Source organism: Hyperolius riggenbachi, chromosome 7 (assembly GCF_040937935.1).
Source record: "Hyperolius riggenbachi isolate aHypRig1 chromosome 7, aHypRig1.pri, whole genome shotgun sequence".
Classification (NCBI taxonomy): Eukaryota; Metazoa; Chordata; class Amphibia; order Anura; family Hyperoliidae; genus Hyperolius; species Hyperolius riggenbachi.
This window is the reverse complement of record NC_090652.1, coordinates 90,049,660-90,072,867: the sequence shown is the minus strand read 5'-3', so window position 1 is coordinate 90,072,867 and position 23,208 is coordinate 90,049,660. Positions and strand designations below refer to the sequence as shown.

Sequence of the window (23,208 nt, the reverse complement as noted above, 5' to 3'; positions counted from 1 at the left end):
TTATATTGCATATCACATCCACATCTGTGTATCAATCCAGCCAGCCAAGGAGTAGAGTCAGCATGTAGCAATAAAATCCATTTATTTAAAACACTTCAAGCTTTAAAAGTGCAGGCTTACAGGCTTTCCATTACCGCTCCTACTGCGGATATCATAGAGCAGCACGGATACCTTCTCCTGCCTTCACTTCCTTCTCTGACGTCAGCGCGCCTCCAACTCCGCCCTACGCATTTTGTCACACACCGTGACTCATTCAGGGGCTGGAGATCGCAACAGACGTCAGACTCATATACGTACATCGCGCCTCCTCCACTCCGAGTTCCGCCCGAGCATGATGCTGCCACCACCATATTTGACAGTGGTCGTGGTGTGTTCAGAGTGATGTGCAGTGTTAGTTTTCTGCCACACATAGCGTTTTGCATTTTGGCCAAAAAGTTCCATTTTGGTCTCATCTGACCAGAGCACCTTCTTCCACATGGTTGCTGTGTCCCCCACATGGCTTGTCGCAAACTGCAAACAGGACTTTTTATGCTTTCTGTTAACAATGCCTTTCTTCTTGCCACTCTTCCATAAAGGTCAACTTTGTACAGTGCATGACTAATAGTTGTCCTATGGACAGAGTCTCCCACCTGAGCTGTAGATCTCTGCAGCTCGTCCAGAGTCACCATGGGCCTCTTGACTGCATTTCTAATCAGCGCTCTCCTTGTTCGGCCTGTGAGTTTAGGTGGACTGCCTTGTCTTGGTAGGTTTACAGTTGTGCCATACTCCTTCCATTTCTGAATGATCGCTTGAACAGTGCTCCTTGGGATGTTCAAGGCTTTGAAAATCTTTTTGTAGCCTAAGCCTGCTTTAAATTTCTCAATAACTTGATCCCTGACCTGTCTTGGACCTGTCTTGTGTGTTCTTTGGGCTTCACAGTGTTGTTGCTCCCAATATTCTCTTAGACAACCTCTGAGGCCCTCACAGAGCAGCTGTATTTGTACTGACATTAGATTACACACAGGTGCACTCTATTTAGTCATTAGCACTCATTAGGCAATGTCTATAGGCAACTGACTGCACTCAGATCAAAGGGGGCCGAATAATTATGCACACACCACTTTGCAGTTGTTTATTTGTAAAAAATGTTTGGAATCATGTATGATTTTGGTTCCACTTCTCACGTGTACAGCACTTTGTGTTGCTCTTTCACGTGGAATTCCAATACAATTGATTCATATTTGTGGCAGTAATATGACAAAATGTGGAAAACTTCAAGGGGGCCGAATACTTTTGCAACCCACTGTATATGGATGGATAGATAGATAGATAGATAGATAGATAGATAGATAGATATACAGTGGTGTGAAAAACTATTTGCCCCCTTCCTGATTTCTTATTCTTTTGCACGTTTGTCACACTTAAATGTTTCTGCTCATCAAAAACCGTTAACTATTACTCAAAGATAACATAATTGAACACAATATGTATCAAACGCAGATAGAACAGAGGCGCCAAAAAGAGTAAAAACACTATTATTTAAAAACAGTAAAAAGAGGGAAGGTAAGGTGGACTTACCTCCCTCTAGCAGTGGAAAACAAAACTCTGAGGTAGAGTAGAATGCATTTATTAAACAGTGTAACTCCTAAAGATGCAACGCGTTTCGCGGGCCACAGCACCGCTTCCTCAGGCTATACAGGAGTTCAAAAAAGCTGTAAATGGGACATATACATAAATCAACAAAAACGCATCAAACACTGACAGAGGCATACAGCTGTAACATTGGAACATAAATTTCATTATAACCAGCATCTGCTGGTCTGTGAAGGTCAGATAAGTCTATCTTATCTAAGCAAAAAAAAAAAAAAAAAGGTTGTGTGACAGTGGGGAGAGTGCATGCTCTCTAAACTGTTTTTACACTTGCATAGTCTTGGCGGTTATATCATTGTGACTGTTTCAGTCCGAATATACATGTGTAGAGATTCTTGCATTAACTAGAATAAAGTAACCCTCTCAGCCCGATTAGCTGCATTGAAAGCAGGCTCAGGCAGAGTAGGATCACCTAGGATATGTGCTATATAACACTAAATGCTTATAAGTAACAACAAGACATTTACCAAGTGCTTGCTCTAAAATTAATGGCAGTGAAAGAACGATGTGTAATAAGGTGGTAGTGTCTACTACCAGTGGAACAAAAAAGCGAGGAGCTGGCTGTTAGCCAGTGGGTGACATACCTGTATCCAATCCAAGTATTGAATGAGCGCCTCTGTGCGGGCGTGCTCCATAAAGCCTCTATTTGTACTTAGCTAGGAGAGGTGGAGGCTAATCAGTGTGCGCCACGCGCCGGAGAAGTACGCCCACCATCGGCCTGGCCAATGGGGAGATCCGGTGGAATTCCAACAAAATGACGCGTATGTGGCGGTCGCCATCTTGTGGGTTGGAATAGGAATGTCTCCTGTATGGCAGTCGCCATTTTGTTGGTTTGTATGTGGGGCAGACATAATAATGTCGCATGGGAGGGCGGCCGCCATCTTGTGGGTTAGAAAGGTACTTTTATGTATTGATGCTTCGATGGTGGCTGCCATTTTTTTGGTGGGGAACCAGGAACAACTATATGAAGCAGAGTGCTGATTGTGTTAGACAATTCGGGAAGCTATTTGCAGAGACAATAATTATAAACAGCATATGATCAATAATCAAATATAAATAAACGTGCAACGTTGCACGTTTATTTATATTTGAATATTGATCATATGCTGTTTATAATTATTGTCTCTGCAAATAGCTTCCCGAATTGTCTAACACAATCAGCACTCTGCTTCATATAGTTGTTCCTGGTTCCCCACCAAAAAAATGGCAGCCACCATCGAAGCATCAATACACAAAAGTACCTTTCTAACCCACAAGATGGTGGCCGCCCTCCCATGCGACATTATTATGTCTGCCCCACATACAAACCAACAAAATGGCGACTGCCATACAGGAGACATTCCTATTCCAACCCACAAGATGGCGACCGCCACATACGCGTCATTTTGTTGGAATTCCACCGGATCTCCCCATTGGCCAGGCCGATGGTGGGCGTACTTCTCCGGCGCGTGGCGCACACTGATTGGCCTCCACCTCTCCTAGCTAAGTACAAATAGAGGCTTTATGGAGCACGCCCGCACAGAGGCGCTCATTCAATACTTGGATTGGATACAGGTATGTCACCCACTGGCTAACAGCCAGCTCCTCGCTTTTTTGTTCCACTGGTAGTAGACACTACCACCTTATTACACATCGTTCTTTCACTGCCATTAATTTTAGAGCAAGCACTTGGTAAATGTCTTGTTGTTACTTATAAGCATTTAGTGTTATATAGCACATATCCTAGGTGATCCTACTCTGCCTGAGCCTGCTTTCAATGCAGCTAATCGGGCTGAGAGGGTTACTTTATTCTAGTTAATGCAAGAATCTTTACACATGTATATTCGGACTGAAACAGTCACAATGATATAACCGCCAAGACTATGCAAGTGTAAAAACAGTTTAGAGAGCATGCACTCTCCCCACTGTCACACAACCTTTTTTTTTTTTTTTTTTTTTTGTGTGTTTTTTGCTTAGATAAGATAGACTTATCTGACCTTCACAGACCAGCAGATGCTGGTTATAATGAAATTTATGTTCCAATGTTACAACTGTATGCCTCTGTCAGTGTTTGATGCGTTTTTGTTGATTTATGTATATGTCCCATTTACAGCTTTTTTGAACTCCTGTATAGCCTGAGGAAGCGGTGCTGTGGCCCGCGAAACGCGTTGCATCTTTAGGAGTTACACTGTTTAATAAATGCATTCTACTCTACCTCAGAGTTTTGTTTTCCACTGCTAGAGGGAGGTAAGTCCACCTTACCTTCCCTCTTTTTACTGTTTTTAAATAATAGTGTTTTTACTCTTTTTGGCGCCTCTGTTCTATCTGCGTTTGATACATATTACTTATCCACCCTTGGCGGAGGGGTACGCCCCCTTTTTTCTCCTGTCTACAGAGAGCGACTTTTATACCCGAGTGGGGTCGGGTACCAATTCTCCCCACCTGCCTTTCAAGTGGTTGCCTGCTGGTGACCCTTTTTTGTGAGTATATTTCTGCACGAACTATCTAGACAGATTTTCTCTGTTAAAACTATATTGCACTATTGGGCTCTCGGTGCCCCGTTTTTTCTTTTGTTTTATAATTGAACACAAAATGCAGTTTTAAATGATGGTTTTTATTATTTAGTGAGGAAAAAAAACTCAAAACCTACATGGCCCTGTGTGAAAAAGAAATTGCCCTAATTTTGAACCTAAATTGAACCTAATAACTGGTTGGACCACCCTTAGCAGCAATAACTGCAATCAAGCGTTTGCGATAACTTGCAACAAGTCTTTTACAGCGCTCTGGAGGAATTTTGGCCCACTCATCTTTGCAGAATTGTTGTAATTCAGCTTTATTTGAGGGTTTTCTAGCTTCGTCTCTGGTTTTCTTTAATGGATCCCTGTGTACTGTGTTAAATCAAGGATTAGATTCTTTGGCCGATCGATTCTCCAATTTGATTGTAATATCGATCGATTTGATTGATTACATTAATCTTAATGAATAGGATGACAACTTTGCTTTTGCTAGTGGGACCGAACAATCGATATTACGATTGAATCGGAGAATCGATCGTTCAAAGATTCGTTTTGTTAATGGCCACCTTTAGGCCCGATTCACATTAGCGGTTGCTATCCGGAATCGCCGTGCCGGAGCCGTGCCGGAGCCGGACCGCATGCGGACCGGACGAAACGGACGCACGGCATAGCAATGAAAGTCTATGCGACCGTTCACATGCGTCCGTTTCGTCCGGACCGGAGCCGGACCGGATCCGGACTCCGGCGTCCGTTCCAACATGCGCTATTTTTTGGTCCGGCTGGTCCGGCTGACGTATCCGGACCGGAGCCGGAATGTTGCATCCGGCCAATGGAAACCAATGAGAACCGGAGAGCGCACAACACACTGGCTATAAAAACCGGATGTTATACCACACTTCCTATGCTGACTCTATGGTATGGTGGCCATTTTGGATGGGGACCACATGGCACCAGCGTTCACAGAGTGGAGCAGCAGTGACTTCATGCTGGAGCTCTTTGGCAGCAACATGTCTGACGATATGTCTGATAACGAGGGGGTGAGGCCCTACACATCAGAAGACCTCATCCTACAGGTGCAGCAGGTACCAGCCCTGTGGGACAAGGGGGATGCGGACCACAGCAACATCAAAAAATGCAGAGGCCTGTGGAAAAAAATTGCCAAGCTGTATGTGGAGGACTTTGAGCACTTGAGCAAGAGACAGCAAGGCACAGAGGGTATGTTGACTAGAATTTTTTGGGGGGGCTTGTGGTTAGCTTGTGATGTATTCCACTTTTGCTATGGATTTGTGTCACCCACGTGTTGCCCACCCACCTGTTCCCCACCCACCTGTACCCCACCTGCGATGTATCCCACCCACCTGCGATGTATCCCACCCACCTGTGATGTATCCCACCCACCTGTACCCCACCTGTGATGTATCCCACCCACCTGTGATGTATCCCACCCACCTGTGATGTATCCCACCCACCTGTGATGTATCCCACCCACCTGTACCCCACCTGTGATGTATCCCACCCACCTGTGATGTACCCCACCTGTGATGTATCCCACCCACCTGTGATGTATCCCACCCACCTGTACCCCACCTGTGATGTATCCCACCCACCTGTGATGTATCCCACCCACCTGTACCCCACCTGTGATGTATCCCACCCACCTGTGATGTATCCCACCCACCTGTACCCCACCTGTGATGTATCCCACCCACCTGTACCCCACCTGTGATGTCTCCCACCCACCTGTGATGTCTCCCACCCACCTGTGATGTCTCCCACCCACCTGCGATGTACCCCACCTACCTGCGATGTACCCCACCTGTGCACATAAAACATACACAATGACCAATTATTAAACATCAATTTATTGTAAAAAATTGACATTTAAAATCACTTAAAAACTTGAAACTCCAAAATAAACACATTTCAACAAAACATATTAAAAACCAAACATTCACCCTCGTCCTGGTGGTGTGGTAAAATAAAGTCTCAGTTGGTCCCTGTTCCGCAGTGACACTACCCTTGGCCTGGTTGCATACCTCCGCAGGGACATTAGTGGAAGCACATTCGGGGGTTCCGGAGTCTCTCTTTCCTCCTGCCGCACAAAGTTGTGGAGGATGCATGCTGCCTTCACCACGACAACTGCGTTGCCCGGTTTCAGCAGCATGGGCGTGTGGAACACCCTCCACTTTGACACCAGGATCCCAAATGTGCACTCCACCATTCTCCTTGCACGGCTCAACCGAGCATTGAAGTGTAGCTGGCTGGCATCAAGTCCCCTGTCTGGGTACGGACGCATTACATGGTCGGACAGGGCGAAGGCCTCGTCCCTTACAAACACATAGGGGTAGGCCGGTGCCCTTGTCCCAGGCCAGGGTCTGTCACGGGGGAGACGCAGTCTGCCTTCCTCCATCAGCCGGCAAAGGGTCGTACGCTGGAAAATTCCAGAGTCATTGGAACTACCGTACGACCCCACGTCCACGTACACAAACTTGTAGTCTGCATCTGCCACTGCCATTAGAACAATGCTAAAGTATTTTTTATAGTTGAAATAATGGCTGCCACTCCCCACGGGTTTCTGAAGCCGGATGTGTTTCCCATCCAGTGCGCCAACACAATTAGGAAACTTGCACTCGGTCCAGAAGCCCTGGGCGATCTCCTCCCATTTCGTGGTGTCTGGCACAGGCATGTATCTGGCCCTCAGTCGCGTCCAAAGGATCCTCGAAGTCCTCACGACGATGCCTGCCACCGTGCTCTTCCCAATACGAAATGTGACATGTAGCGATGTATATGTTTGTCCAGTTGCGATGTACCTACAAGAGAAATAATCGAAATCAATTTTTCATGTCGTTACAGGAGAAAGGTTCAAGACAAGGTGGCGCAATATACGTGATGCATACGTGAAATGGCTACGGAAGAAAAAACTTGCCGAACGAAGTGGCAGTGGCGGGGGAAAGCGACAAAAAGACTACCAATTTGCCAAGCAATTGTCTTTCATCAATGCAAGCCTGGAACCTAGACTGTAAGTACCACTACTGTGGGCAGGAACTGAGAGCTCATTTTAGCAGACAACTACCATGACTTCGGCCATGTATTGCTATAAACTGGCCTCAATTCCCATGGCTAGCGAACTTTTCTCACAAGCTTTATCAAATGTTTGGTAGAAACGGTTGATAAAGTGTTTGCTAGTGTTTGCTAGCTCTGTGAATTGACGCCACATGCTGTTTGGCACACCAATAAATATTGTTTTTATCTACAGGACTGAAGACAATTTGGAGCAAGAGGAACCGACCCAGGAGGCACGGTTCAGCAGTGAGGAGAGCTTGGTGGATGATGACGTCGCCGATGTAACCTATTTCCCCGAGGAGAGGAGTAGGAGGAGGGAGTCCTTAGCTATCCCAGCTCTCTCCTTTGATGATGACTTGGTAGAAGAGAGCTTGGATGTTGAGGTTGCAGGACCGAGTGTGGAAGAAGCTGCACCTCCACAATCGACTGCTATGGAAGCTCCAGGGGAACAAGGACAAAGTGAGGAGCACCGAGAGACTGCAGCACAACCAGCGCGCAGGGCAACCCCGACACAGGCCAGAGGACGGGAAGATGCTGCCACACCACCAGTGAGGACCACCCCACCAGTGAGGCGTCGAGGTACCCTCCCCCCAACAAGGATAGAGACAGAGTCCGAGATGTCCGGGGCTGTCTCCGGACTTCTCGGGATTCTTCAGAGCCACCAAACTCTCATAACCCGGCAGTTGCAAGATGAGGACAGGGGCCATATCATGGAGCAGTACAAGTCCCACATCACTTCACTGCAATGTGAGCTCGACGCTGTACATGGGCACTACAGGGACGAGCTTAAAATGATGCATGAGATGCACAGAGGAGAAATCGACCAACTGCGTGCGCAGCATCATCAGTCGGTGGGCCAGCTGCAGAACATGATGCAGCAAATGCATCAACAAAGCAAGGAACTACTGAAATTGCAGGCACACCCGTGTTTTCACACTGTGATGTCTCTAATACCATATTTGGAAAAGGTGCCTTCACAAAACATGATGGCGTGCCATTCCACTTTGCTGGAGGTGATCAAACAACACATGGACACGCCATTATTGCAACCACCAATTTTTAGACCCCACAACCAACAGCGGTGCCCACCTGGCAATCATCACAGATGTACACCGGCTACAGAGGCAGTCAATATGGGCCACCGCTGTCAGGGTCCAGCTCATCCACGACCAGCACCCAAGAGAGTCCAGATTTCCAGGCAGCAACTCCCACCTTTTCTAGTAGTGGTGCCGATCCAATTTGAAAAAAAAAGTCAAATTGTTCCTGGACATGCTCCTCTGAATACCTCCGATCCTCGGAGGAAGGATACCATCCCAGGGCTTTTTAGCCCAACCTTTTCCCTGCCCCATCTCCTTCAACCAAGGTTCAGAGGTGTTCAGATGACCATGTCAGGGAACTTTTGTTTTTGCTGGACTTGAACTTTAGGGCCTGGTGTCCCCGAAAGACACTACCTGGGTCACAACCTTGTGCCTGTTGCACTGCACCTGTAGTCCTGCACCTGTGCCTTTGATTCCTCTTGTTCCTTACTTTGTTGTTCCTAATCACTTGCACAAGACCCTTGGAGCCATGGGTGAAGGACACCTTCACTGGTCGGTGAGAGGCCTAGCCTTTTCACTGACCTGTGTCCTTCATCCATGGCTCAGAGGGTCATGTGCCAGTGGTTAGGTTTTTAAAGCACTTCAATTTTAGGGCCTGGTGTCCCCGAAAGACACTACCTGGGTCACAACCTTGTGCCTGTTGCACTGCACCTGTAGTCCTGCACCTGTGCCTTTGATTCCTCTTGTTCCTTACTTTGTTGTTCTTAATCACTTGCACAAGACCCTTGGAGCCATGGATGAAGGACACCTTCACTGGTCGGTGAGAGGCCTAGCCTTTTCACTGACCTGTGTCCTTCATCCATGGCTCAGAGGGTCATGTGCCAGTGGTTAGGTTTTTAAAGCACTTCAATTTTAGGGCCTGGTGTCCCCGAAAGACACTACCTGGGTCACAACCTTGTGCCTGTTGCACTGCACCTGTAGTCATGCACCTCTGCCATCGGTTCCTCTTGCTCCTCACTTTGTTCTTGTTCCTAACCACTTGCACAAGACCCTTTGAACCATGGATGAAGGACACCTTGACTGGTCGGTGAGAGGCCTAGCCTTTTCACTGACCTGTGTCCTTCATCCATGGCTCAGAGGGTCCTGTGCCAGTGGTTAGGTTTTAGAAGCACTAAAAATTTAGGGCCTGGTGTCCCCGAAAGACACTACCTGTAGTCCTGCTCCTCTGCCATCGGTTCCTCTTGCTCCTCACTTTGTTCTTGTTCCTAATCACTTGCACAAGACCCTTGGAACCATGGATGAAGGACACCTTAACTGGTCGGTGAGAGGCCTAGCCTTTTCACTGACCTGTGTCCTTCATCCATGGCTCAGAGGGTCCTGTGCCAGTGGTTAGGTTTTAGAAGCACTAAAAATTTAGGGCCTGGTGTCCCCGAAAGACACTACCTGTAGTCCTGCTCCTCTGCCATCGGTTCCTCTTGCTCCTCACTTTGTTCTTGTTCCTAATCACTTGCACAAGACCCTTGGAGCCATGGATGAAGGACACCTACACTGGTCGGTGAGAGGCCTAGCCTTTTCACTGACCTGTGTCCTTCATCCATGGCTCAGAGGGTCCTGTGCCAGTGGTTAGGTTTTTGAAGCACTTTAATATTAGGGACTGGTGTCCCCGAAAGACACTTGGGCAGCTATGCCCTGCAACTCTTCCAGCACAAAGTTGGTGGTTGGTGTTCCTTAAAACTGACCGGGCTATACCATAGATATGTTATTTTTTGTCTTCCATGTTGGAAGAATGTTTCCATGTTGGAAAGTGGTTGTTTTTGCAATAAAAAAATTTGTTTTTACATACCTCAGTGTGATGAGTAGTTGTTCTTGTGGTGTGACTGCTCTCCTGAACGTGGTATCCTTCTTCCTAAGGTCATCCTTCACCATCTCCAAAAGGGTATCAAACCTGTCAGGAGATGGAAAGGAAGAAGCTGTAAAGTATGTTGTGGGACAAGGTGTTGGGTGGAGGATGGGGGAGGTGTGTTTACAGAGGTTTGGGAGTGTTGTGGTGGGTGGGGGTGTAGTGTATAGCTAGGTATACAGGGGTGTGGGGGTCAGGGTGGTGTGTTTAGCTAGGTATACAGGGATGAGGTGTTGTGGGGGTGAGGGTGGGGTGTTTAGGGATGGTGGGGGTTGGTGTATTTAGGCCTAGATACTTACAGGGGAATAGACATCCGAGTGTAGCTGTAGAACTTCTGTGGGTGTCGTCTGAGGTCCCGGTAGAGGGCCTGGAACTCTCCCTTCCTCTGCCTCCTGGCTAGTAGAGGGTGCACCCACCATCTCCTGCGAGGAGCACGCCTTCTCCCCACATAGTAGTAGGTAAACAACAGGAAGGAGAGAATTCCCAGGTAATAAGCGTAAAAAATGACTGGATCCATGGTCCCAACTGCTGTCTCTGTATCCAAGGATGGTCTCCACACGTCCAGCTGTCTCCAACAATGACCCCAGAGCTTCTGCTGACCTCCCAGAACCCCAGGTATTTATACAGGTTGTTATCTCTTTAAGAATCCGGATCCGGACCGCAACCGTGTTCATACCGCACGGAAACCGTATGCAACCGGACCGGATCCGGACCGGATCCGGACTGGAACCGTACGGGTCAGGTCCGATCCGGCTCCGGTGCGGTCCGGACATCCGGTGCGGTTTTTGCAAAACCGCAAGTGTGAACGGGGCCTTAGGAGTACAGTTGCCATGGGATGCCAAAAAATACCATTTTGCTGCAGGAGAGATTAGCTGCACAGGAATGGAGGATAGTTTGGATAGTTTCATACTTGGACTAATTCACTGACCGGCAACAAATTTTATTACTCCTATCTACCATTTTCTTTTAGAGGCCCTGTGGAATGCTTATGTTTTATGTGCTCATAAAAGCTAAATAACCAAGCTGTAAAACTGTGTGCCATTATTTTTTGCAATTTATACACAGAGCCAGACTGAGAACTAGCTTCAAAATCTCTCTATATTTTTTTCAACAACGTTAAATTTCTTCACTCTGTAAACTGTTCCACTTCTGTGACATATTTATTCTGCTAGGCCAGGGACCCAGTAGTAGCACTTTTCCAAGTGCTTGTGATTTGAAAAGCTCTTGCTAATTTAATGCTATGTGTGATTCTTAAAAAAATCCCATCTTTTAAGTGGGATCACACCCATAGCATTACATTAGCAGCAAGAGCTTCTCAAATCACAAGCTCTCAGAAAAGTGCTGTTAGTGGATGCCAGGCCTAAAGGAAGGTGGCTACAGTAAACTGTGAAATTAGTACGAATTACCGTACCTAATTTATACAGAATTCTTAATTATACATTAGCCTTGATGCACAACATTTTTGCCATAAATAATTTTCTCCTCCTGTGTATATAATAATTTTTTAACCACCAAGCTAGTGTGGAAAACACTAAAAATAAAGTTAAAGTATCCTTGAGATGAAGGGAAGAAAAAGATTTTTACTTACCTGGGGCTTCTTCCAGCCCCCTGTATTCCGTCAGCTCCCTCCCCGTCCTCCAATGTGCCGTTGTCAATCCTGTTAAAGTCCTCAACTTGTTTCAGTCACGGACTTCTGTGCATGTGCTGTCCTGATCGCGAGCCTCCCCTGCTGCGCTCCTGTGGCCGGGAGCACTCTGCGCATGCACAGTTTAAGGCTTGCAACTTTGCTTGCACAGAAGGTTCTTGGCTGCGGGAGCATGATCAAGGAGGTGCGTGTCCTAGAAGAGCGCATGCGCAGTAGCCCACAACCGAGCTGGATTGCAGACTTCACAGCAGCACAGCCGATCGGACTGGATGGCATTGAGGGGGCTGACAGACTACACGGCGCTGGAAGAAGCCCCAGGTAAGTACAAATCCTCTTGCTCCCTTTGTCTCTGGTTTACTTTAACGAGACTCTGTAACAAAATTTTTGAGCCTTATTTCTTCTATCCTATAAGTTCCTATACCTGTTCTAATGTGCTCTGGCTTACTGCAGCCTTTCCTAGTTGTACTGTCTCTGTAATAAATCTTATCTTCTTTCCTCTGTCGGGCTCAGGCTGAAATGTGTGGAATGTGCAGCACTGCTTGTGATAGGCAGAAGCTTTACACACCCTCTCCAAGCTCTCCTCTCAGCCTATCACACTCTGGTTAGCAGCCATGTCTTTTGTTTGTAAACACTGCCTAAAACTGGCAATTACAAGCCAGGATTGCAGCAGGGAGTGGCAGAAACAGCACAGAGGGGCCCAGGAGAACATAATGAATAGAATGGTATGCTTTTTATTGTAAGAATTTTCGAGTACAGATTCTCTTTAACCATTTATGCCTCCAGGACGTAGTATCTACGTCCAGGAGGCCACGTGCGCGTCCGCGTGCTCCCGCGGCCGATCGCGTGCACGCGCACTCCCGGCCGCGGGTTCGGTAGCCCAGGGATCAATGTATCGGGCTATGGTGCCCGATCACTGATTCCTCTCCCCCGCTGAAAAAGCGACAGCTTCTCTCGGAAGCTACGCTTTTTCTGAAGCTCTGTCCCTCTAAGCGTACATTGTACGCTTAGAGTGACGTCATGTAAACAAAATCGAAGATTGCCATCTTGTGGCCAAAAAGTAAAACTACAAGTAAATGGAAAAAAACATTACAATACACAAATATTTCCCCAAATAAAACTATTTATATCCTACCCTCCCAAAAATACCCACATAAAATGTTTAATAAAAAAAAAAAAAATTACTATAAAAAAAAAACAACACATAAATATTTACCTAAGGGTCTAAACTTTTTAAATATCTATGTAAAGATGAAATATTGCTCTCTATTTTTTTTTTATAAGCTTGTAAATAGTGATTGATGCAAAACAGAAAAAATGCTCTTTTATTTCCAAATAAAATATTGTCGCCATACATTGTGATAGGGACATAATTTAAACGGTGAAATAACCGGGACATATGGGCAAATACAATACGTGAGTTTTAATTATGGAGGCATGTTTTATTTTAAAACTATAATGGCTGAAAACTGACAAATAATGAATTTTTTCTTTTTTTTTTCTTATTCTTACTGTTAAAATGCATTTACAGTAAGGTAGCTCTTAGCAAAATGTACCCCCCCCCCCCCAAAGAAAGCCTAATTGGTGGCGGAAAAAACAAGATATAGATCAGTTCATTGCGATAAGTAGTGATAAAGTTATAGGCTAATGAATGGGAGGTGAACATTGCTCGGATGCATAAAGTGAAAACGAGTGAAGGCTGAACTGGTTAAGGCTAAGTTCAAACTGAATCCGTGGCAATGCGCATGTGGTACATCGCAAAGTATTAAAAAAAAAATAGTATTTTCTAGTAATGTGTGTTTATGGTGACATGTCGCTTTTCATTTATAGAGTTGTAACATGCGTGGGATCTGGCAGCACACAAGTCGGGTTACATTCTCACAATAAAATCTGGGGCGTCTTGCACATGTGAATGCTCTTATTGAGGGAACATTGCACCAATTTGCTGTGTGGTCATAACTTGTGCTATAACACTGCAACGCACATAGTGAGGAGGTTCATAAAGGCTTGAGTGCTTTTTTGCTCACAGTGTGATTACTTTAAAGATAAGAGCCTTGTTTCAATAAACCTTGTTCTTGAGTTTTGTCACAGAAAGATGTTATCTCATCATCTGCAGAGTACGTTTTCTGCACCTAGCAAATAAAATAGTCCTAAAAAGTAGGTAAGAGGATCTGGATACACACATGATTGTTCTCAGCAGAAGTGGCAGATGGGGGCCAACTGATGTGCTGGCGGACAATCCACCATGAGTATGAACTGCAATGGAGACTGGACATAGATGTTAATACAAAAGCTGCATGCAGCGAGTTAGAATAATGCGATCTGTTACAATGTAATACTGTGAACAGCCCCATGGGATTGTATGGGCAGTGAGTTGACATGCAAAATTATTCTGCAACGCAACTGATGCACTGTGAACTAGCCCATAGTGTGTGGCTCCCTGCAGCAGGAATACAATCGTTGATCCGGCATGGGGGATCCCATTTCCAGATCAATTTGAGGGGAAGCCAACAACATCAGGGTTTACATGCACAATGGACACCGGGGAAATGTGGGTGCCGGAAATAGCCGCAAGTAGAACATCTGTAAAATTACCGATGATCTACTATTGGGCTGTGGTAATTCCTATTAATACGGTACATTTTACCAATATTTTACTGTTGCTATACCTAACCCTATTCTCACAGGAGTCCTCTGTTTACCAATGCCTAACCCTAACCAATTACCCCCCTCACCAATGCCAAACCTTAACCGGTGTTACCCTACCCGATACCTAACTATAACTAAACCCCCCCCCCCACAATGCCTAACCCTAACGAATGCCCCCCTCACCAATGCCAAACCTTAACTGGTGTCCCCCTACCCGATACCTAACTATAACTAAACCCCCCCCCCCCCCCACAATGCCTAACCCTAACGAATGCCCCCCTCACCAATGCCAAACCTTAACTGGTGTCCCCCTACCCGATACCTAACTATAACTAACCCCCCCCCCACAATGCCTAACCCTAACGAATGCCCCCCTCACCAATGCCAAACCTTAACTGGTGTTACCCTACCCGATACCTAACTATAACTAACCCCCACAATGCCTAACCCTAACGAATGCCCCCCTCACCAATGCCAAACCTTAACTGGTGTTACCCTACCCGATACCTAACTATAACTAACCCCCCCCCCCCCTCCACAATGCCTAACCCTAACGAATGCCCCCCTCACCAATGCCAAACCTTAACTGGTGTCCCCCTGCCCGAAACCTAACTATAACTAACCTCCCACAATGCCTAACCCTAACCATTTCCTGATAACCTCGCCACTGTAGACGAAAAAGCTATCGAGCTCAGCTATTTGTAGCCACAATTGGCATGGTGGGCATCCAACAGGCACTCAAGTTTTCCCTCAATTTCCAATAGTAACATGGGTGCCTATGGGGTGCCCAAACTTCCGATCAATCTCAGGCTCAGAGATTATAATAATCTTAACATTTGTATAGCACTTTTCTCCTGTCAGACTCAAAGCGCTCAAGAGGCCACCCTGCAGTGTTAGGGAGTCTTGCCTTGAATGCCTCACTGAATAGGTACGTACTCTCGCCAGGATTTGAACCCTGGTCTCCCATGTCAAAGGCGGTGCCCTTAACCAGTACACTATCCTGCTACGAGATTAAGATGTAATGGGGCCCTTGGCAGAGGAGTAGATTTGGGGCCCCCTTGTGGGCTTTTTGGTAAGCTGAGGTGGAGAGAGGTCAGAGAAGGTGGCAGGTGCCTCCCCTGACGCCCACTAGGCCCCAGCACCTGCCTAGGTTGCCTGGTGGATGATCCTGCTCTTCTCAGCCACCCACATTTCCGGTCACCACATCAGGATGCTAATGTTCTTACTTGGAAGATCACAAACAAATCATCTCACATAAGGAAAATCTAAGCTGTGTACACAGCTTCAATAACTGCTGAAGCCTAAAGTTCAGTGTGATTGCCAGGCAACCGAAATGAAATAAATATAGCCTTTAAATTACAGGTAGAAAGGATGCTCTAAAATGAACACTGTAGTCCTAATTCTTATTTGATTTCTAATAAATTATAGAAAAGATGTGTATTTGATTTCTAATAAATTATAGAAAAGATGTGTGGCGGAAAGCTTATTAACGGCACCCATTAAACTGATTGCTGAACAAATGGTACACTAGCCCATTATCTCCAGCAATGTTTACATCCTATGCTAGCCTGAGCCACATAGCATTAGTGACTGGATATGTTTACTGTCTTGAAGAATTTACTTCCTGTCTAATTAAGCTTATTTATCCCCCTGACTAACTGGCCAAGCTGTTAATCCGCCTCTGAGCTCTGCTTTGTAACGTGGGAGCTATTACTGCTTTGGCTGCAGCATTTTCATTCTGTGCTGTTGGCTGCTTCTTGCATTATTCCTGTATAGCTACGTACTTTACCCTGGGCTGTGGAATTCAGTGGCCAGTTTATGTTCTCCGTTCACTGCCTGTTAGATCCATTCACTGCCTGTTAGAGGGATATGTAGAGACCGAGAAGAGATTGCTGACTGTGGCAGAGCTACCTGATGAAACATCAGCATGGTTTCACTGTACGGAGGTCATTCATGGATCCAAAAGACCACGCTAAACAGTTTTGTAAGTACAGGTAGTCCACGGTTAATGAGTGAGATAGAGAGTGTAGGTTTGTTCTTAACTTGAATTTGTATGCAAGTCGAAATGCTGTGCTACCTCTGTCCCCTGTGCCTGCTCTGTGCCTCCATGTAATTTCAGTTCCCCCCCCCCCCTCTAAGCCATCTCTGCCCCCCTGTGACACCTTTGTGCTACATTTGTTCCCACTGTGCCTCCTCTGTGCCCTCAGTGTTCCCCTTTGTGCCGCCACTGTCCCTTTCTGACCCATTTACCATCTCTGTGCCTCCTCCAATATGTCTGTGCACCTCAGTATCTCCTTTCATTCTGCATCCCTCTGTGCCTCCTCCTGTCATCCTGTGCACCCTCTTGTCACCCTCTGAGCCTTTTCCTGTCTCCCCGTACCTCTTCCTGCCCCCTCTCTGTGCCTCCATTTGTCAGTCTGTGGCCCTCTCTGCCTCCTTCTGTCCCCCCGTTCGACCCCTCTATGCCTCTTTCCATCCCTTTTTTCGGCTATGTGCTTCCTTCCATCCCCTGTGCCTCTCTCTGTCCCCCTATGTCCTTTTCTCAACTCTAACAATTTCCCACACTGCTCCGGGAGGGACAGTCCCAATGCCTTCATCATAGAAGTGATGTCATGGCCACAGGGTCATAACGGTGGGATGTTTTTAAGCCGAAGATTGTGTGAAATGTCCACAAAAGCCATGTAAAAAAATTAGATGATAGTTGGGCTGTGCAGACCTTCTGACTATTAGCTTTGAAGGCCTATTTCTAAAACTGTGTCAAACGTGTCCTGTTCATTCCCATTTATGTTGTATATGCTGTTTATGAAGGGTGATTCTCTAGTGCCACAACGCATCTTTACTAAGTAAAATATTTCCAGCTGGTCCTGCCAGTGTGGCCACACAGACTTGTTCCACTAAGAAAACTGACCATCTTGGTCATTTGTTCAAAGAGATGTGATACTGTATCATTGTTCAGAAAGGGCTCATGAAGTTTAAATTGCATATAAAAATTTGCCTGAGGTGGCTTCAAAGTGGAAGAAGAGTTAAAGAGGAACTTTATTGAATATAGCTTAATGAATAAAATTGCTTATTTTTAACAATATCATTTAGTCTGTTCTTTCCCATTGTAAAATCTTCCCTCTCCCCGATTTACATACTTAACCCCTTGCGTACCAGCAGTCTCTGGCCCCTTAAGGACCAAACACTGTTGGTACCACAAACTGGCGCTCACCGACGAATTGTTGCATATACCCACCATTACCACCGATCTCGCCGCTCTCTGCACACACCGCAGGCCCCTCTCTCTGCAGTCACTATGACAGCCGAGCTCTGTGCGCCGGTCAGGAGCTGCATTAATTTTCTCCTGACCCCGTCCATCAATGTGAGCCAATGAAAGCGGCTCCTGACTGGCTCACAGAGCTCTGCTGTCCTATAGACAGCAGGGCGAGTGAACTGTGGCGGGGAGAGAGTGGCGAGATCAGCCAAAAGTGCTTCATTTTTACAATAATTATGTATAAATGATTTAGTCAGTGTTTGCCTATTGTAAAATCTTTCCTCTCCCTTATTTACTTTGTGACATTTATCATATGGTGACATTTTTTTTGCTGGCTGGTGACGTCAGTGGAAGGAGATGATGCATTTTTGGCAGTTGGAAACAGCTGTCATTTCCCACAATGCAAAAAGGTTCACAGACAGGAAACTGTCAGGACCATGGTCCTGACATCACACTGTGGGAGAGATTTCACCACAATATTAGCCAATTCAGTGCCCCCTGATGATCCGTTTGAGAAAAGGTAAAGATTTCTCATGGGGAAGGGGGTATCACCCACTGATTGAGATGAAGTTCAATTCTTGGTCACAGTTTCTCTTTAAAGCATTTTTTGTGTGCTGGTATGATGTTGGTAGTAATTAAATGCTACATTGTTTTCAGTCTTTAACAAATATTCTATCTACTTTTGAACTCACTGTTAACTGGCATTTGAACTTGCGTTAACCTGAGTCTGAGGTGTGTGATACTTAAAGAGACTCCGTAACAAAAATTCCATCCTGTTTTTTATCATCCTACAAGTTCCAAAAGCTATTCTAATGTGTTCTGGCTTACTGCAGCACTTTATACTATCACTGTCTCTGTAATAAATCAACTTATCTCTCTCTTGTCAGACTTGTCAGGCCTGTGTCTGGAAGGTTGCCAAGTTCTTCAGTGTTGTGGTTCTGCTATGAACTCCCCCTTCCAGGCCCCTCTATGCACACTGCCTGTGTGTTATTTAGATTAGAGCAGCTTCTCTCTTCTCTCTTATCTTTTACAAGCTGGATAAATCGTCCTCTGAGCTGGCTGGGCTTTCACATAGTGAGGAATTACAGACAAGGGCAAAGCTGTTTGCAGGAAGAAAAGAGCAGCCTGAAACTTCAGTGCATGAGAGATGCAGGGGGAAAGAAACACACAAATGATCGCTTGAGATTCAAAAGGAAGGCTGTATACAGCCTGCTTGTGTATGGATGTATTTTCTATGTGTGGACATACTGTACATCAACCTACTTCCTGTTTTGGTGTCCATTTTGTTTGTTTATAAACAAACTTTTAAAAACTGTTTTTAACCACTTTTAATGCGGCGGGGAGCGGCGAAATTGTGACAGAGGGTAATAAGAGATGTCCCCTAACGCACTGGTATGTTTACTTTTGTGTGATTTTAACAATACAGATTCTCTTTAAGTAAAGCAGTAGAGAATTGTACCATGTTAGCATTGGTAAAAGCAAGAAGTTGTGAATCAGAATGATGCCGTTTATTGGCTAACTTTACTCTCAGCTAGTAAGCCTTCTACAGAACCCTATTCCTGAACGGCATACAGGATTAGGGTCTGAAGAAGGCTTATTAGCCAAAAGCTTTTTTTTAAAAAAAAATTTTAAAGCGGGATTGTCAGCCACAAAATCAAATTCCATTTAAACACAGCACTGTGTAAGGGCCCATTCACGCTAGGGCGATTAGAGAGTGATTCCCGCTAATCGCCGAAGTCCTAGAGCTTTTTAAAGCGCTAGCACAATTATAACTATACTAGGCCTAAGGCCCATTTAAAAACAGGCGCTAGGCTGGGGCCGTGCCCCCTCCCCAGCACTGGTCTATCTTTTTGGCTTAGCCGGGCGCCGCACATGCGCGCGTACCCGCCCACCATGGGCGCACCCACGGACACCGCGCTCACAGGCCCGCCCCCCTTTGGGACCCGTCCTCCGCTGCCGCCCATCATTCCCCTACCCCCCCCCCCCCCCCCCGGCACTCTTGAGTGTCTCTGCGTCCTTCCCTGCACATGCACAGTGCAAAAAAAGCACTGACACGGGCAAAACAGGACGCAGGGACACAGGGAAATTACATATAGAGATTGCAGTGATTTCACTGCTGCGATTGCCTCTGATCGTGGGCGTTCAGCGATTAACAGCAATAGCGTAACGTGTTGCCTGCAGAATTTTGCTGTGATTCTCGAGTGATTGCGGTACAGTACTTAAGCACTGATCGCGATTGTCGAGAATCGCGAGAGTGTCCAGTGATTTTACTGCGTTAATCGCGGTGAAATCACCCGTGCAAAACAGCAGCACTAACCTATTTTCTATTGTGAATGGGCGCCTAATAATGCTGCCAGGAATTTCACCCTCCAGTGCAAACTCTCCAATCTATTCAGAAATGTCTAAACTGTAATTATGTTATCTCAGTTACCCAGGCTTTATTCTCTCACTGATGCCGAAGATATGAGAGAGGGAAGCTTGTCATCTCTCCTCCCACATTCCTGCTCCTCACTGATTGGGCTGAGCACACTGCAGTGTGACAGGCTTGGCTGAAATCTGATCTTGTGCTCACACTTGGTTAGAAAGCAAGCCAGAATGATACAGCAGATTGGAGGAGAACTAAGGGAAGAAATGACATCAGGATTAAGCTTCAGCTTGTTGGAAAAAGACATGGAGACTGCCAGGAACAGAATACTCTTCATTTATTATATAAAATTCACTGAAATCAAAACATGGACAATACAATACATCTGTTATGTAATTAGATCTTTTATATGTGTCTATAGTATTTATCTACTTATATATGTGTTTTTTATTCCTGACATAGTATGGCTGACCCTGCTGCTTTAAGTTAGCCAATAAATGTTATCATCCTGATTTACAACTTATTGATGACATTAGTGGGATCATTGAAGTTTTTCAGTCGCTTACGAGCCGAACAACAGATCGCATCATGTGTAGTGATTTTCACTGTACTGATTTTCTTAGTGTAAATTTTCACTTTATTTTGCAGTTGCATCAATGCCAGTCACCAATGAAGGCTGGCCAGAGGCGTTTGGCTTTGGGCTGGGTGGCACAGGCCCCTGCTATATCCTGTGTGTGGACCCCGGAAGCAGCGCTCATGTAGCAGGACTACAGCCTGGAGACCAGATTCTGGAAGTAGAGGGAAGGCCGGTGTCTTCCCTGAACTGCGAATCGCTGATACAGCTTGCACGGCAGTGTCAAAATGCACCTCCAAGTATAGGGGTCATTTCAAGGGTCCAAAATGTGGAAGTAACCAGAAAGGCCCAGGAAGAGATTGGCTTCACTCTGACTGGAGGGAGACCCCTGGTGGTGGACAGTGTGGTTCCCGGCTCTCCAGCCTCATATGCTGGGGTCAAAGCTGGAGATTACCTCCTAGAGATCAATGGTGTTCTTGTAACAGACCTATCAGAGGCCACCCAGCTGATTAAGTCAAGTGGAGAAGACGTCCTCCGTCTGGGCATTCTGTGTATTGGACGCAGACAACGACACAGCAGGGTCTACAGTGCCAGTGGGCGGGGATCAGAAACCACAAGCCAAGTGCAAAGATTGAAAGCTCAGGAATTTCACCACAAGGTAAGTAATATAAATTTTTTGCAGTACAGCAGATTTCTCTGGTCTTTTTCAAGTTTATCTGTGATACCAGGAATGAGCGGGCAGCCAACATCTTGATGCTGAGGGGTGTCCGGTCAATGAAAGTGATGAATCTCTGTAACCTGGATAGGAAACAGAAAACACCTGGTGCGCCAGAAAGTGTAGTATTTCCACGCAATTCAATAATGTGTGAAACAAATACTAATGTAATAATAGTATTGCTGTATGAAATCGATTACGGGCCATGACCCAACTCACAGGAGGACCCTCATCTAACCAGCGCTTCACATCTGTTTATGAATTACTATAAATCATCTCAGGGAATGTCCGTCAGGATGCCCAACCATCTGTCTGCCTCTTCTCTCACTATTCCTCTCTGGATGAGATTCCTTATAGAAAAGTTAGGCTTTCTGCAAGTAGAATAAACCGGAAAATTGCTAAAAGGACCATACAGAGCTGAAGAGAAAGCTTATCCATAAACAAATGAGTCTAATTGAATGAATTACTGCTGCTGAGGCGTAATTATAGTCCAATCTCAGGCGTAAGTGTTTTTCTAGTCCTGAGCAAATTGCAAGTAAAATAGTTTTATTCGGTGTAATTATTTCATTACAGAGACATACTGTGGGTAGGGAGGAGGAAAGATTTGGCCAAAATCTTAAAAAATGGACTTGAGTAGCCATAAGAAAAAACAAAAACTTTGTTCATGTTCTATACAATTCTCTACTTACATTAGCCTGTATCTACATCCAGGAAAAAATGTAGTTGTTTATTAATTCATGCCTTGCACTGATGAGGAGCAATAACTCCAAAACAGCTGTATGCATGTTGGATTAGTATGGCTCTGTAGAATATGTAGGCCTAGGCACACCTTGCACCGCAGCGGTTCTGGATGTGTGTCTGGCTGTATGGCTCTGTAGAATATGTAGGCCTAGGCACACTTTGCACCGCAGTGGTTCTGGATGTGTATCTGGCTGTATGGCTCTGTAGAATATGTAGGCCTAGGCACACTTTGCATCGCAGCGGTTCTGGATGTGTGTCTGGCTGTATGGCCCTGTAGAATATGTAGGCCTAGGCACACTTTGCATCGCAGCGGTTCTGGATGTGTGACTGGCTGTATGGCTCTGTAGAATATGTAGGCCTAGGCATACTTTGCATCGCAGCGGTTCTGGATGTGTGTCTGGCTGTATGGCTCTGTAGAATATGTAGGCCTAGGCACACTTTGCACCGCAGCGGTTCTGGATGTGTGGCTGGCTGTATGGCTCTGTAGAATATGTAGGCCTAGGCACACCTTGCATCGCAGCGGTTCTGGTTGTGTGTCTGGCTGTATGGCTCTGTAGAATATGTAGGCCTAGGCACACTTTGCACCGCAGCGGTTCTGGATGTGTGTCTGGCTGTATGGCTCTGTAGAATATGTAGGCCTAGGCACACTTTGCATTGCAGCGGTTCTGGATGTGTGCCTGGCTGTATGGATGCGTAGAATATGTAGGCCTAGGCACACTTTGCATCGCAGGGGTTCTGGATGTGTGTCTGGCTGTATGGCTCTGTAGAATATGTAGCCTAAGCACACTTTGCATCGCAGCGGTTCTGGATGTGTGTCTGACTGTATGGCTCTGTAGAATATGTAGGCCTAGGCACACCTTGCACCGCAGCGGTCCTGGATGTGTGCCTGGCTGTATGGCTCTGTAGAATATGTAGGCCTAGGCACACTTTGCATCGCAGCGGTTCTGGATCTGTGCCTGGCTGTATGGCTCTTTAGAATATGTAGGCCTGGGCACACTTTGCATCGCAGCGGTTCTGGATGTGTGTCTGGCTGTATGGCTCTGTAGAATATGTAGGCCTAGGCACACCTTGCACCGCAGCGGTTTTGGATGTGTGTCTGGCTGTATGGCTCTGTAGAATATGTAGGCCTAGGCCCACTTTGCACC

The 23,208-nt window shown here is 46.0% G+C and overlaps 1 protein-coding gene across 2 annotated transcripts in view; it reads left to right on the top strand.

Moving 5' to 3' along the window:
* GRID2IP (Grid2 interacting protein) overlaps nt 1–23,208 on the top strand; it is a 300,286-nt gene that overhangs the window by 47,216 nt on the left and 229,862 nt on the right. Inside the window, exons 3-4 of one of the 2 annotated variants that reach the window (XM_068244296.1) lie at nt 16,259–16,399; nt 20,682–21,265. In XM_068244296.1, coding sequence (XP_068100397.1) covers nt 16,330–16,399; nt 20,682–21,265 — 654 coding nt within the window. In that variant the 5' untranslated portion in view covers nt 16,259–16,329. The remainder of the gene's footprint in view (nt 1–16,258; nt 16,400–20,681; nt 21,266–23,208) is intronic. The other variant, XM_068244297.1, reaches the window with a different exon arrangement.